The 15,029-nt window shown below is 39.9% G+C and overlaps 1 protein-coding gene across 7 annotated transcripts in view; it reads right to left on the reverse strand.

The window, feature by feature from the left end:
* Positions 1-15,029, reverse strand: part of SRGAP1 (SLIT-ROBO Rho GTPase activating protein 1) — a 253,078-nt gene that overhangs the window by 61,609 nt on the left and 176,440 nt on the right. For 4 of the 7 annotated variants that reach the window (XM_073620143.1, XM_073620142.1, XM_073620140.1 and 1 more), the window contains exons 9-12: positions 12,239-12,436; positions 12,052-12,142; positions 11,231-11,258; positions 7,714-7,816 (exon numbers count right to left, since the gene is read on the reverse strand). In XM_073620143.1, coding sequence (XP_073476244.1) covers positions 7,714-7,816; positions 11,231-11,258; positions 12,052-12,142; positions 12,239-12,436 — 420 coding nt within the window. Of the gene's footprint in view, positions 1-5,439; positions 5,474-7,713; positions 7,817-11,230; positions 11,259-12,051; positions 12,143-12,238; positions 12,437-15,029 lie in introns of all 7 variants that reach the window. The other 3 variants (XM_073620145.1, XM_073620144.1, XM_073620141.1) reach the window with 1 other exon arrangement.

Raw genomic sequence — 15,029 nt, forward strand, 5'->3', positions numbered from 1 at the left:
ACCCTTCTCTATTCTGCAACAGACTACCTCTTTGACAAAATATCACCCCTCTCACCACTACCATCTAGAATAGTTCGCTTTCATCCTCCTCAGACACTCGCTACCCTCACTACAAACAGAATCAGACCCCAACCGCTACAACCTTGGCAAACAGAGGACAGTAGAAGTTTCAAAACACATAGTTGCACTCTAGAGCATCTGTGGTGTCTAACCCCAGCAAGACAGCACCCTGTTTAAATCTACCCTCTAAAAATACAATTCCTGCCTCCAAACTGCCAAACAGACCTATTTTATCACTCATTAACACCCTCTCATACAGTCTCCATCAACTTATTTCAACCTTTAACAAACTACTTCGCTCTTCACTGTCTCCAGCCACCAACTCATTCACGGATCAGGAGATTGCAAATCCCATAAAAAAAATAAGACTGTTCAATTTGTGATGAGATCTCCACTGTACAAATACCTCTCTCACCTAACATGCCATGTCTACCTGCACATTCAATACCTCCCTCTTAACTCCGTATATACAACATAATGCCCACCTGACCACCTGTCCCCAAACTTAGTTCCTTTGCAATTACTACGGTCACCTTCTTGCTCTAGCCAACACTCTCTTACATCTTCAATCTTTTCCTCTCAACTGGTATCTTTCATAAATCCTCTATAACATGCACTGGTCACACCATACCTAAAAAGCCCTCACTGCACCCAATATTAACTACCTAAAACCCATCGCCATGATCCCGTTTACCTTCAAACTTCTAGAAAGCCTAGTCTACAACCACCTTAGCTACCACCTCATGATAATCTTCTTGACCACCTTTAGTCTGAATTTTGCCTGAAATACACCACAGAAAGTGCTCTCCTAAAACTCATTACCAACTTACTAAAACCAATGGTAGCTATTCCTACACTTGGACCTCATGTTGCCTTTGATATGAGTAGCCACCCACTGCTCCTCAAAAACCTCCATTTTCCTGGCCTCTGTGACGCTGCACTTTGCTTATTTTTCCTCTTGCCTATTTCTCACTGTACCTTCAGTGTCGCCTACAACTCTACTGCCCTGTACACACAATCGGACATTCCGACAACATCCATGGATTTTTTCCGACAGATGTTGGCTCAAACTTGTCTTGCATACACACGGTCGCACAAAGTTGTCGGAAAATCCGATCGTTCTGAACGCGTTGACGTAAAACACGTACACGGGACTATAAACGTGGCAGTAGCCAATAGCTTTCATCTCTTCATTTATTCTGAACATGCGTGACACTTTGTGCGTCGGATTTGTGTACACACAATTGAAATTTAAACAATCGGATTTTGTTGTCAGAAAATTTTATATCCTGCTCTCAAAACTTTGTGCGTCAGAAATTCAGACGGAAAAAGTCCGACAGAGCCCACACATGATCAGAATTTCCGACAACACAATCCGATCGCACTTTTTCCGTCGGAAAATCCGACCGCGTGTACAGGGCATACCTCCTCCTCTCCTCTAGGGGTCCCTAAAAATTCCACCCTCAGTCCTCTATTCACAATCAACACCTCCTCCCTGGGTCAGTGAATAGCTTCCCACAGTTTTCAATACCTTTTCTATGTGGACAACACTCAAATCTATTTTTCTACCCCTCTGCTTACCCAGTCAGTCTCCTTGCTCATCACAAATTTACTGATATATCAGTATAGATGTCACACCACTTCCTCAAAACCATGCTTTTCTAAACCAAGCTCATATTTTACTCGCTGGTTAGCTCGTCTTGACTACTGCAACTATCTCATTGGTGGCCTACCTTTACATAGACTGGAGGGGGGGGGGCTAGCCTATTATCAATGCTACTGCCAAACGCATTTACCCTACCAACCATTCAGTGTCCGCTACCCCTCCCTGCCACATTCCTCCATTGGCTTCTACTCACCCAGCAAATAAAAATGGAAAATTATAACGCTCTACAAAGCCATCCACAATTCGGTCCCAAGCTACATTACCAACCTTGTCTCAAATTACCAAACCATTCTCTTCTCTATAGCCAAGACCTCCTGTTCTCTAGCTGCCTTGTCACCTCCTCTCATGTTCGTCTCCCGGACTTCGCCCATCATCTGGAACTCCTTACCCCAATCTGTCCAACTACCTCCTACTCTGTCCACCTTTAGGCGATCCCTGAAAACCCATGTCTTTAGGGAGGCCTATCTTGCCTCCAACTAATAAATTGTACTTTTCATTTTTCCATCAGCTTATTCCTAAAAGGTACTACCTTTTGGATCAGTGGCGCCTCCTTTCTAGATTGTAAGAACTAACAGCATGGCCCTATGAGCCCTCTTGCTTCAAATTGTATTGTGACTGTATTGTCTGCCTCTGTTTTGTAAAGCACTGCACAAACTGTTGGTGCTTTATAAATACTGTAGAATATGAATAGAATAAAAAGGGTCTGTGGTACATAGATATCATAAAAAACTGCTTTTTTTTCCTTTAGTTTTATTTTTCTCTGAAATTATAATGTGGTTATTTTAGCCATTTAGACACAAACAGTGTTTGCTGGAGAGCTTGCTTAAGTATTATCAGTAGACAATTACACACACAAAACAAGTTATGTTCCTTTAATAAAAAATAAAAAAATAAAAAAAGCAAAAATCAAAAGCTCAAGCATATGATAGATCAACATTAGAATGTAGAAAGGTCAGCAAATTTTTGTTAGATGTTACTGGCATGCTTATTGTGGAAATTCCTCAAGGGTATGTTTGCACAAAACCAAAGTGGACTCAGTTTTTAAATACAAACATTTTTATTTTACTGACAGCAAAAAGCACTGGCATAGTGTAGAGACCTCCTTCAATTTTGAAATAAAAAAAATATATAAAAAATATAAATATAAAGCTCTCACAAATTTAAAACCTTGTGTGGGTCAGATATAAGCAGTATAGACTGCCACTCTGTTTTGTTGCAAATGGCCACTGGCAACAGGGTGAGCTGAGTGGTAACAGCGTTTAGGATGTAGCCATCTCATCAGAATCGGTCTTCCTTGATCTTGGTATCCATCAACAGTCCCTGCCTACACCAGAATACAACATTGGGTTTCTGTTGCAAGAAAGCTTTCCCATTTTGCTAGTTTGGTAGCAGAGCACACCTCAGACTTGTAAAGCAATCAGGTTGTGCTTGGTGGCTAATGTATACATCATCAATGGCCATCCCCTGCTGGATTTAGACAGGCTCTGTACTGCAGGCCCTCAATCTATACATATTTCATGTACTAGATTTAAAGCAAGCATATTGTTTGCATATAAAGTCAAATGTGTTATGTTACCAGGCTGACACAGGTGAAAGCTTTCCAAAAACACATTCTAGTAATGTAAATCCGACATTGTATGCTGGTGTAGTCAGGGATGCATCCTGAAAGCTTTGACAGCTGATGCATACTCAGTTCATCCCTAATCTTGGAGGCCATAGGCACCATATCTGTTCAGGTTTCAAATTTGTGAATGCATCATGTATTTTTTATTTCAAGGTCTCTGTGCCATGCCAGGGCACTCTGCTGTCTTTTCTTGTTTTGAAGTATAGGAGTGCTCAACTTCTTTATGCAGGGCTGGTTTGGACCTCTTATGGATGGACCAGGTACATGGTGCATGGACTTGCATGGTGCTGATAACTTGTGATCTACTTCTTTGGAGTCTAGCTACATTTGTATGTAATAGTGTTCAACAGAGCATTTTTCTGATACACAGTTAAAAGCAGATCTTCACACTACAATATTAAAAAAAAAAAATAAAAAAAAAATTTCCTTCTCTCCAGGCCTCTCCTCCTCAGCTACATGAGAATCCACCCACCCTTTTTTTCCTTTTTGTTTACCTCGCTCGCTTACTCTATTCTCACCAGGCAGGAATGACATGCTATGCCCCCACTGCTTCCTGAGATATGAATATGACATATTCTAGAAAGCATCAGCTTCCATTGATGGAAGGAGGAGGGGGCTGAACTGGTGGCATGTCATCAGGAGGCGGTTGCCTGAACCCAGAAGAAACAGCACCCTTCCAATGGTGTTAAGAAGGCAGATGGCAGCATGAAGGCGGCGGAGAAGCAGATTTCAGTAAAACAATGCTGAAGCCACTGGGTAGGTAAGTATCTGAACTGAGGACAACCCAGCATAAAGTAAGCACGGTTTTAAAAAAATTAAATATTGGAGGGAAGCGGTAATGTTTAAGTTCCTCTTTAAGATCTTTTTGTTTCCGAATAGGGACACAATAGAAGAGTCTTTTTTTCCCCAAGTTTTTTTTAAAGATGTATAAAATAGATCTACATATGAATATTCCTCCCACTACTACAGCAGAGGCTAAGGTACAAGTTAAGCAAACAAAGTGACTGATTGAAGAGTCCTGGTTCAACAGCACCAAGTTTACATTTAAGTAGCACATTGAATAATTGCTAATGTAATAATAATTCTGTCTTTGTACTCATTAACAGGAAATGCTATTTGTAAGCTGATAGGTCAATAGAAAAACTGACCTAGTTTTAGGATGCCACCAACAAAATGTTTTGGCCTTGATTACTACTTTGACTGGACATCTATATCGGAATGGTGCATCTCATGATTACTATTTGATTGAAATTAGAAATACAAAATGATTCAATTATTTGTGCCACAATTATGGATTATCCAGTGATGGGACATTTCAAACGTGGACTTAAGCCGGCCATAGATGGATCAAATCTCGGCAGGTTCAGAAGGGACTGGCTAAGATTCAGTCTATGGGCAGGCTGATTGCACCCAAGTCAATTCATTGATCAACTCGGGTACAATCACCATGTCAGATTTTTAGCATGCGATTGTTGTCAGAGGCTATAGCCCCTGACAAGGGGGGAGGGCATAAAGCAGAACTTCCTCTTTTGGGTGAAGTTCCATTTTAAAATAATAATAATAAAAAAAAAGTCCATATGTTCCTTAAATTGAATGCTCCTTAAGGTTAAATGCATGGGAAAAGGTTGAAGTTTTCAGTAAACAGCTAGAATGCCATACACTGGCATTATATAATAGTACCTACATTTCTTCTTTGTGCGTCAGGCTGTGGTGATCCATTAATCTAGTAATTAACATGGATTGACATTTTGTAATTTCTCTAAAGCTATCTACACACCCTGGAAAGACCAACAATTAAAAAAATGACCAAGACTTCAGCTAAGAAAAGGTCTGCAAATTTGGGTAGAAGGTCCAGAAACTAAACAGGACATCTGGTGTTATGGAGTAAAAGAATACATTTTAATTTCATGTGGCTATATTGAGAATAACAGAGGATTGGGTTACCCAATACGTATTCATTCACAACACCAATACATCCCAAAAAAGGCAATCTAAAATTTGTTCTCATGTGCAAACATCCCCTTGATCAGATGCTACCCGCAGAGCAAGATGTGGATAAATAAGATGGCTATTGCCAGGAGTACAGTACCTGATGTCTTGTATGTGAATTCCTTCTTCCCCGACTAGAAGCATTATTAGAAATACAGGACAGAAAAAGAGGTAGAAAATAACTGTAGTGAAAGTACAAGATGGAATTTTGGAGTTTTACTAATTTCAAAGTATAGCATTCCTTAGGAAACAGAGAAGGTGGAGCAACAGCCTTGATCAGTGCATTGCATCACATCACCTGGACAAATATCCAGTTTAAATCAATCTTTCCACTGCAGTGAACTCTGTAGCAGAAGGTAATGGTCTCTACAAAGTCAATAAGATAGGCTCAAGGGACTTTGTGCACTGACTGCGTGCAAAGATTTTCAAAGATCGATATGAATGATATTTTATTTTTAACCTAAAAAATCCTCTACTCATGGTTTTATAAAGAAATATTTTCATAGGGTATCCATTTTAATGTGCCTATTCATAAAAGATTTTCTTTTTCTTTCAAGGGTTTTCGCTTTTCAGCTGTTATTACTCTCTACGTACAACTGGCAGGTTCTGTATATATCACAATTTAAAATGCAGACTGAACACTTATACTGTCTGACATCACTAACAGGTTTTTGTAATTTAGGGAAAGTGAGACATCCTATTGGATTTTAAAGGAAACATGCTGAGAAAAACAAGGAGGTGCACTTGCTGACCTAAAAGTACTGAAATTACTAGAGCAGATGGTGAACACCCCCACACATACTTACTTTCATCCCACAGTGGTGGCCCCTAATGGTCTACAGCAAGGCTGGTATATAATCTAATGCCGGGCTAGCACAAAATTTTTACTAGCTAAGCTGTAGGCAATGCAAAGGGCTGCCAGAGGAGGAAAGTATACACTTGAGCTGGCCATAGAAGGATCAAAATTTGGCCAGTTCAGCAGGGACCAGCTGAATTTCGATTCAATGGTTGTTCCTGCAAGTCAGAAATAGATCTAAATGATCAACTTCTGCTGAATGGGAATGTTGGAACATTTTCAATCAGTGCGTGCAGCCAATCCACTGCAGCGTTGATCAGTGTATTCTGACAGCTTAGGAGTCCCCACTGTCAGAATACAATAGCACAGTGGGGAGAATTCCACCATCCACCTTGCTTGTGTGGATGGGGGAATTTGTTCTGGTTCCCTCTCATCAGCTGATGGAAAAAAAAAAAAACAATCTATAACCAGCTTTGGGGGTATAATTGTCATCCTAAAGTGGTTGTAAAGTCAGAAGTTTTTTTTAAACCTTAATGCATTCTATGCATTAAGATAAAAAAAAAAAAAAAAAAAAACCTTCTGTGTGCAGCAGCCCCCCTAATGTTTACCTGAGCCCATCTCGATCCAGCAATGCTGCGGGAGAGTCTCAACTGCCCAGGACTCTCCCTCCTCATTGGCTGAGACAGCACCGTGGCGCCACTGGCTCCCGCTGCTATCAAAGTCAGTGAGCCAAATAGGGGAAAGAGGGGGCGGGGCCAAATCGCGGCTCTGTGTGTGTGTGAATGGACACACCAAGTGGCAGTTCGGCACGGGTGCCCCTATAGCAAGCTGCTTGCTGTGAATGCAGGAGGGAGGGGCCAGGAGAGCTGGTGAGGGGCCTGAGAAGAGGAGGATCTGGTCTGCTCTGTGCAAATCCACTGCACAGAGCAGGTAAGTATAACATGTTTGTTATTTTTAAATTTAAAAGAAAAAAAAAAAAAGGAGGAAAAAAAAATGGAGACTTTAGTATCACTTTAACCTAGTTAAGGGGGCTAAGGAGGAGGCTGAGTGGCTTTTACTACAATAGTGCACTCATCCTTTACACAAAAAAGTAATGCTTTAATGCTTGTCAGTGTTTTATTTAAAAAAGTATAAATAAATACAGACACTATTCAAATATTTAAGATAATTTATGCATACATTTCATTACAAGTTTAAAGGAACAGACATTGTTTATTTGGTGTCACTTGACCTGAGAATATGGACTACACAAATGCAGTTCAATGAAACCAGTGTCATGGCTGTGTTTTCTCTGAAAATGAATAACAGGAAGACTCTTGAGGAAATGTTTCCTGCACTAAACATTAACTGTAGCAGAGTTCACTGCAGAAATGTCACTGTCTGCACCACACAAGAATAATGCATAGATCACTGAGGAAGGGGTTACACTTCCAACTCTCTCTGTAGACTCAGGAAGGATATTGATCAGAAGGGAAACAACAGCCCACCACATTGTAGAATGTAATGACGTTCCCCAGCTGCGCTGAGGTCCTGTCATTACATAGGAAGCAAAAGGTGCAGCATTACAAGTGCCAATACCTGGATGAACGTCTCCAGATCCCCCTTAAACAACTTAGTAATATACTGAGATCGGGGTCTGGGTTTCCTTTGTTTCTGGGGCTTAGGGGGTACATTTGGAGGCCTGAGAAAGGGAACATCATCATTAAGTGACAATATAATTTTAGTAAAAATATTTAATAGATTATACACGTTGGACAACAAAGGAACAGCTTTGAGTATACAGCACTGAATTGTACCTCAAAATGGCAAAATAATATGTGGTGAACAAACCATAAATGCCTTAAAGCATGAAGATAATCGTGTATCACACAACAAAATTAAACTCATTACGTTTTTTTTTTTTTGCAGCCTCCGCTCTAAATTATGGTAAACCCTAAGAATATTTTAAATCATGAAAGCCAATGTGATTTTAGAATTTGTGATTTACATTCTGCTATATCACCAGTCAATAATGATTAATTTCACAAATATGATTTACATACATTAAATGATTGCACACCATTGAGTAGCTTTCACACCTCATGCTCCAACCCAGCACTTAAAGGAAACCAGTGCCCAGATGATACACACTAAAGGATTTGCATACTCTGAACAAGCAGTAAAAGCATTTTACAAGCCCTTGTCTATCTCTGTTTCTATAAGCATTGTGAAGAAAATCATTTTCAAATTTTGAGCACTTGCACTTTGAGCCCTTTCACACTGGGGCGGGCGGCGGCGGTAAAGCGCCGCTATTGTAAGCGGCGCTTTACAGTCGGTATGCGGTCGCTAGCGAGGCGGTTATACCCCCACTAGCGGGCGAGAAATGGTTAAAAACCACCGCAAAGCGCCTCTGCTGAGGCGCTTTGCCGGCGGTATAGCTGCGCCGTCCCATTGATTTCAATGGGCAGGAGCGGTATACACTCCGCTCCTTCACCGCTCCGAAGATGCTGCTAGCAGGACTTTTTTTACCGTCCTGCCAGCGCATCGCTCCAGTGTGAAAGCCCTCGGGGCTTTCACACTGGAATGAAAGCAGCGGCACTTTCGGGTCGGTTTGCAGGCGCTATTATTAGCGCAATAGCGCCTGCAAACCCCTGCAAACCGCCCCAGTGTGAAAGGACCCTTTGTCCAACAGCAGATCTTGGCAGGCTGCCAACCTTCTAATATAAAACAACTAGCAGGTGTTTGACGCCTAAAAACAGAAATTTGACTTCATTTAAGGCATTTGCGGTGCCTTAAAGAATAAACTTCACATTAAGGCTTCTGTTCACATATATACGGTGCGGAACATTGCATGTGAATCGCACAAGAATTGCACCGCATTCCTATGCCAATCACATGCGATTTGAGCCATTCATTTGTATGGCTCAAATCATGCCGCATCAGTACTTAAAAGATGCAGGACCCTTTTATTTGCCCCGCACTGGATTAGGATCGCCTGGGCGTTCACACCTATGCAATCCAATTCTGTCAATCGCACTGCGTTACACAAATCGTTTTGGGGCGTCTAACTTTACATTGACACCTGCTGCGGTTCACATGAATGTCGCGCGATTTCAATGCGGTGCAGAAAACATTTTGTTTTAAAGCTCTTGTACTGCTTGTTAAAGATTTGTAAACACTTTAATGTTCATAATCTCAGCATGGGTGCTGTATATGGTACATCCAACATATTCCTAAAGGAGGATTAGCACAGCGGACTTTACAATTAGTGCCCATTATAACTTTGCTCCTTACAACCTGGTGATCTTTCAGGTAAGAAAAAAATACCCTTTCTCAAGCCAGAGCTGTGATTAGAAGTCTTACGGCATCCTGCACATATACAGCATATACTAGAACACCATCATCTGTCATCCAATCACCGATAAGGGGTGTGGTGAAACCAGACAATTAAAGTGATGGGAAGACAGATCTGATGGGGAATTTTCTGCATTACCATCTACATGACGGAATCAAGTAATGCCTTCACTATGCAAACACACAAATCCTGCCCGCCTTCAAAACAAGTTACCAATCAACCAGCATTTCTAATAATAATAGTTATTTTACGTAAAATAGAACTACAGGCAAAACTTTTTTCTTTTTTTTTTTGGATAGAGCAAGGGAGGGTTATAACCTCTGTCAGATTTTTTTCTCCATTTGCGTCCCATTGCGAAGATTACCCTTCACTTACTGTCCCATAGCCAAACAGGAAGTGAGAGGAAATCCATGCAAATTAAGGGAATTCCTTGATGACCCCCCAGGTGACCAGAGCTAGTGCCCCTATTGGAAGATTTCCCCTCTATTACTTTTCTGGGGATATCCCAAAATTTGAGTTTTCATTTACTTTTACTTTCAATGATAATGGTAAACAGGACAAATAGAGAGGACTCCCTAATGGGGGCACAGAGAGAAATAAAAACTGTCAAGTGTTTTAAATCCCTCTCCACGCTATCCAAAACTAAGAAAAAGTTTTGCCTTTAGTTATACCTTAGCATGTAATTTATTGATACACCCTTTCTTTTATGGTTTATATGGTGGACACAAGTGAAATTTGCCTTTAGAAATGATGGATGAAGGTGTAGTATGTAAATAAGGGGAATGTCGTAGGCAGTTAAATCACAACTCCGGCTTCAGAAAGGGTAGTTTTGGACTAGAAATGTTGCTAGTATGTAAGCAGCAATGTTACTTTGGGTGCTACTCATGTAAAATTATGTTGGTTTAGAATAAATAAAAGATTTAAGTCACTGTGGCCCTCTTTTTTGGACTACAAATGTTATTTAAATAAATGTATGTAAACCCATCATTAAAAAGGGAATTCTCAGACACAAATGCCTTACAAACTGTCATACAATTAAAACAATGTTTTAAAAAAATAAATAAATAAGTGAACGTGATCAGATTCTAACATCCATCGATGTTTTTGAAGGATAAGCTCACCTTTGAGGACATGTTACACCCATATTTAGGGTGTAACATGTTCAGCATCAAACCCCCCCCCTTGTGGCAGCGAGCTGAGGATCTTCTCTTCGTACTCGCTGCCACAATTTCTTGAGAGTATGGCTTTGTGGAGCTCTGCTCACACTGCCATGTCACTGGTGCCCAGATCCCTGTGAATCAATGAACTACAAGTACCGACAGCCTTTGGGGCTGTCGGCTTGTAGTTCTCAATCAACTTCCACGGCGCTGTGGTAGTTCATGGATTCTTCCTGTCAGTGTAAAACTGCCTACCCATATGATGTACAGTCAGACAGCTTACACTGACAGTCTGCAGGAGACCTGCATGGTATCGGTGATCCGTTAATCACTGGTGCAATGCGTTCCAGGCTCCTAAAACAAAAAATAGTAAATACACATTTGTTTTACCTGCAAACAAATATGCATATTATTTTGTGTTATCCTATAAACATACCCACACACCACAGATTTGCATCAGGTATATAAAGTAGCTCAGTTTTTATTATGATGGACGGAAGCGCTCACTATCATCACATTCTAATACTGTAGCTATAACCACGCATCATAATTCTAGAAAGTGGATTGTGGCTTCTGCCATCAATCAGCATAGAAAAGAGCTTACCTTGTAGTCATGTATTCTGCTCGGTGACCTGAAAAAAAATCCAAGAAGGCATGTTTATATATATATATATATATATATATATATATATATATATATATATATATATATATATATATATATATATATATATATAGCTCAACCAAGTACTAGAATTCAGTCAAGTGGATGATATCCAGTTAAATAAACAATCAATACACCCATTTACGTTGACATACTAGTGCAGGCCAAACACTGTTATTCTAATTTAATTCAGCCAACGGGCTGAATAAAAAAAAAAAAAAAAAACACTAATAAATTCTTCCATCCACACAAACTAGCTTGCTTTTCTCTTCGCTTTGTGGTTAATGATCATTGGAGGAGAGCATACTGAGTTCCCAGCATAGCTAGAGAACTGACCACGGTGTTCTCTCCTGCTTAGTGTGATCAGTTTTTAATAGGAAAGCAGGGGGACTGACTGGAACACCAGAGATTTCACACAAATGAAGCAATACAAAGAGAACAGGATACATTCTAAAACAAGTACGTGGTACAGCGGGCATATATCAGGAATATAAAATGCTGGGGTAACAAATGCTTTAATTCTTTCCTTTGCAGTGAGGACTTTAATGCTTTTTTTCAAAAATTGACAGATTTGCTTTAAAACCTTAAGCCCTGAGAGCTCCATCTACTGGCTGGAAATGTAAATATGAAATATTTACTTGGAATATTTCTTGTTAAAAATGTAACTTTTAACACTGAACAATCTAAATAATGGCAAGAAATGTAAACAGAAAGACTATACTTTCCCTTTTGGTCACATGACATATTGGTCAAGAACTCACCTTTCCCTTCTCCAAGTGTCCTCTGAAGCAGATCATGTTTAGCCTGTAGCTTTGTGATGAGGTTGCTCCCTTCCAGAAGCTCCCTGAATTTCTGCATAGAAAATTATTGTACGAGATTAATAAGTCAATTTGCAGTTTAAGGTGTTTTTTAGTTGCAGTACACTTACAAGTGCTATGAAGTTCTTACCATAAAGTAAAACTGTTCTGTCTCTTGCTGGTTGGCTCTCCTTTTGGCAATGCTGGGCTTACTCAAGTAAGTCTCAGACACTGTGGACTTTACAGACTCTGTAGAGCGGCTGTGCTGAAAGCATTCTGACACATCATAGTCCTCTATAGTCACCATGTCTTGTATGGTCTGAAGAGTGGCTTCTGTGGTTTTCTTTATCTACAAAATAGTTCCTGTTGTAACTTATCTGAAAGTGTTATTAGAATACTGTAACACCAAAAACCTTGATATGAAATGAACCAGACACGGCTCTTTCACACCAGAATTCTTGCACTGATGTGTGTTGGTATTGCACTCCTGAAGCATCTCACTAACTTGAATACCAAATGCAGGTCAACACACTGCAGTGCAATAAGGTGAACAATCCCTGCTAAAACCAATGTTTTTCTAAAAATGCCCATGCATGGAGTGTGGGCGAACCCTTACTAAAATTTAATGTAGCGTGCTAATGAAAATCCAGTGTATTATATAGGTAAGGATAGGGTTTTATAAAAGTAACATCTTTACTTAACAGTGCACTCACTTTACTTTGCTGTAATGACAGACTGCTTTTGTAAGGCTTTAATATAAAAATTTGACCTTGTTTACCAGAGAATAAATAATTCAATTTTTAAAACCCCCTGGGTATTTCTGTACCTAGCCAATAGTACTGACCCAATTTCACAATGAAAACAATTTTAAGGTATCCTTTATCAATGTGAGCATAATCACAATGTTTTGTGCAATTTAACCAATGTAAGCTATTTTAAGTAAAAGGAAGCACAGATGGCTGCCATTATGTGCTTATGTCTATTGAAATCAGCTTCACGCTGCTTGTCGCAGCAATTCACTAATGACAATGCATGTCAGAGGAAGCATTATGTGCTGTCAAGCATGTATCATATAACAACCATATACTCAATAAGATTGAGGACTGGCCAGTGACAGAAATTTCATGAGATAAGACAACAATTTTGAAGTGAAATTGTCAGGCCAAATTATGGGAGCTGCTAAAGATAACCTGTGTTTAAAGGTGAAAGCCCCCAGGCTGTAAAACCTATCCTTCCTTTACTACTTAACGCATCGACGACCTGAAACAAACGTTTCAGAAAACCTAAAAAGAACATGCACCTCCCATATTTCTGCTTTAACAGGGTATACATGCCTAGATCTTTTACTAGTTAAACAAATAAAGAAAAAAAAAAAAAAAAAAAAGATGAAATTTAGAACATGTATAGCCAGAATAACCTACTACAAATATTTCCAGTATAATACAATCACCAATACTGTAATATAGATCCTTATTCAATATGAACTTTACTGGTTTGTGGTTTGCTTTATTTTTCCCCAATTTACTCCTTTTTCTTTAAAAGTAATTATGTTTTTTACCAAACTTGGCTTTTGTTGCAGAGAACCTGGCTTTAATGGTTCTTGGGGTGAGGTTTTCAACAAAGTCTCTATACATACTCTGACCCTAGCCATAACTCTTAAATTACCCCAAAATGTAACCCCCCACCAACAGAACCCTAAAACAAAGGATAAATGCTTTCTTGAAAATACATTAGATACTAGAATATATCCAGGGACAGCAAACGACTTTGCCAATATGACCCATTTACCCTTCCCTTATGCAGAAGCCTATAAACACCTATGCTCATTCAGCTTGTCTGCAAACAAGGAATGGGTACAAGGAACACATCCACAACCACATACCTGTTGGATTCACAGTCCTCACTGCCAGGAGATATAAATGATTACCTAAATGCTGCAATGTGCTGATGCATAAACTGAAGGAAGCAAAAACCCCCTAATGAATTAAAGCTACACAGTGTACAGAAGGTATGTCTCCAGGCCAGGACTGAGGACAAGGCAAGCATCAGAAATCCCTCTAGATCAGTCTTTCTCAACTCAAGGCTCCCCAACAGGTCATGTTTTCAGGTTTTCCATTATTTTGCACAGGTGATTTGATCAGTTTCACTGCCTTAGCAATTACCACAGCCGCTTCATCTGAGGGAAATCCTTAAAACATGACCTGTTGGGGCGCCTTGAGGACTGGAGTTGAGAAACACTGCTCTAGATGAGCACTGTTCTTTCTACAATTGCCATTCTGCATTTAAATGTAATACAGGAACGAAAATCTAATAGATTCCTCCATCCACGCTATGTAGCATGAATGGAGAAAATCTCCCCTGTCAGCTATTGTATTTTGACAGCCAGCACCCGCGGCTGTCAGAATACAAGAACAGTATGATTAAGTGACTGCATCTGACTGGATGAAGTTACCATTCGACTGCCAATTTTTCCCCTGGCATCTTCAAAAAAATCTGCTCCAAATATCAAATTCTGTTAAGCCAGGTTGTGCTCACAGAGCCACCCACAGGTCATATTTCTTCTGGTTCAGCAGGAATTGACCGAAATTTCAGCTGTGTATGACAGGCTGTATGGCAGGCTTAAAGTCTCGTACAGAGTGAACTATTAATAAACTAAGTTTACCAAAAAGGGTATCATTCCACTCCAAAGGCAAAACACTGGATGAGCTAATGGGCTCCAGTTCAGTTATTGGGAATATTTATTTATTTATTTCAGGTACTTATATAGCGCCGTCAATTTACGCAGCGCTTTACATATACATTGTACATTCACATCAGTCCCTACCCTCAAGGGGCTTACAATCTAAGGTCCCTAACTCACATTCATACATACTAGGGACAATCTAGACAGGATCCAATTAACCTACCAGTATGTCTTTGGAGTGTGGGAGGAAACCGGAGTA

This window comes from Aquarana catesbeiana, linkage group LG03 (assembly GCF_042186555.1).
Source record: "Aquarana catesbeiana isolate 2022-GZ linkage group LG03, ASM4218655v1, whole genome shotgun sequence".
NCBI lineage: Eukaryota > Metazoa > Chordata > Amphibia > Anura > Ranidae > Aquarana > Aquarana catesbeiana.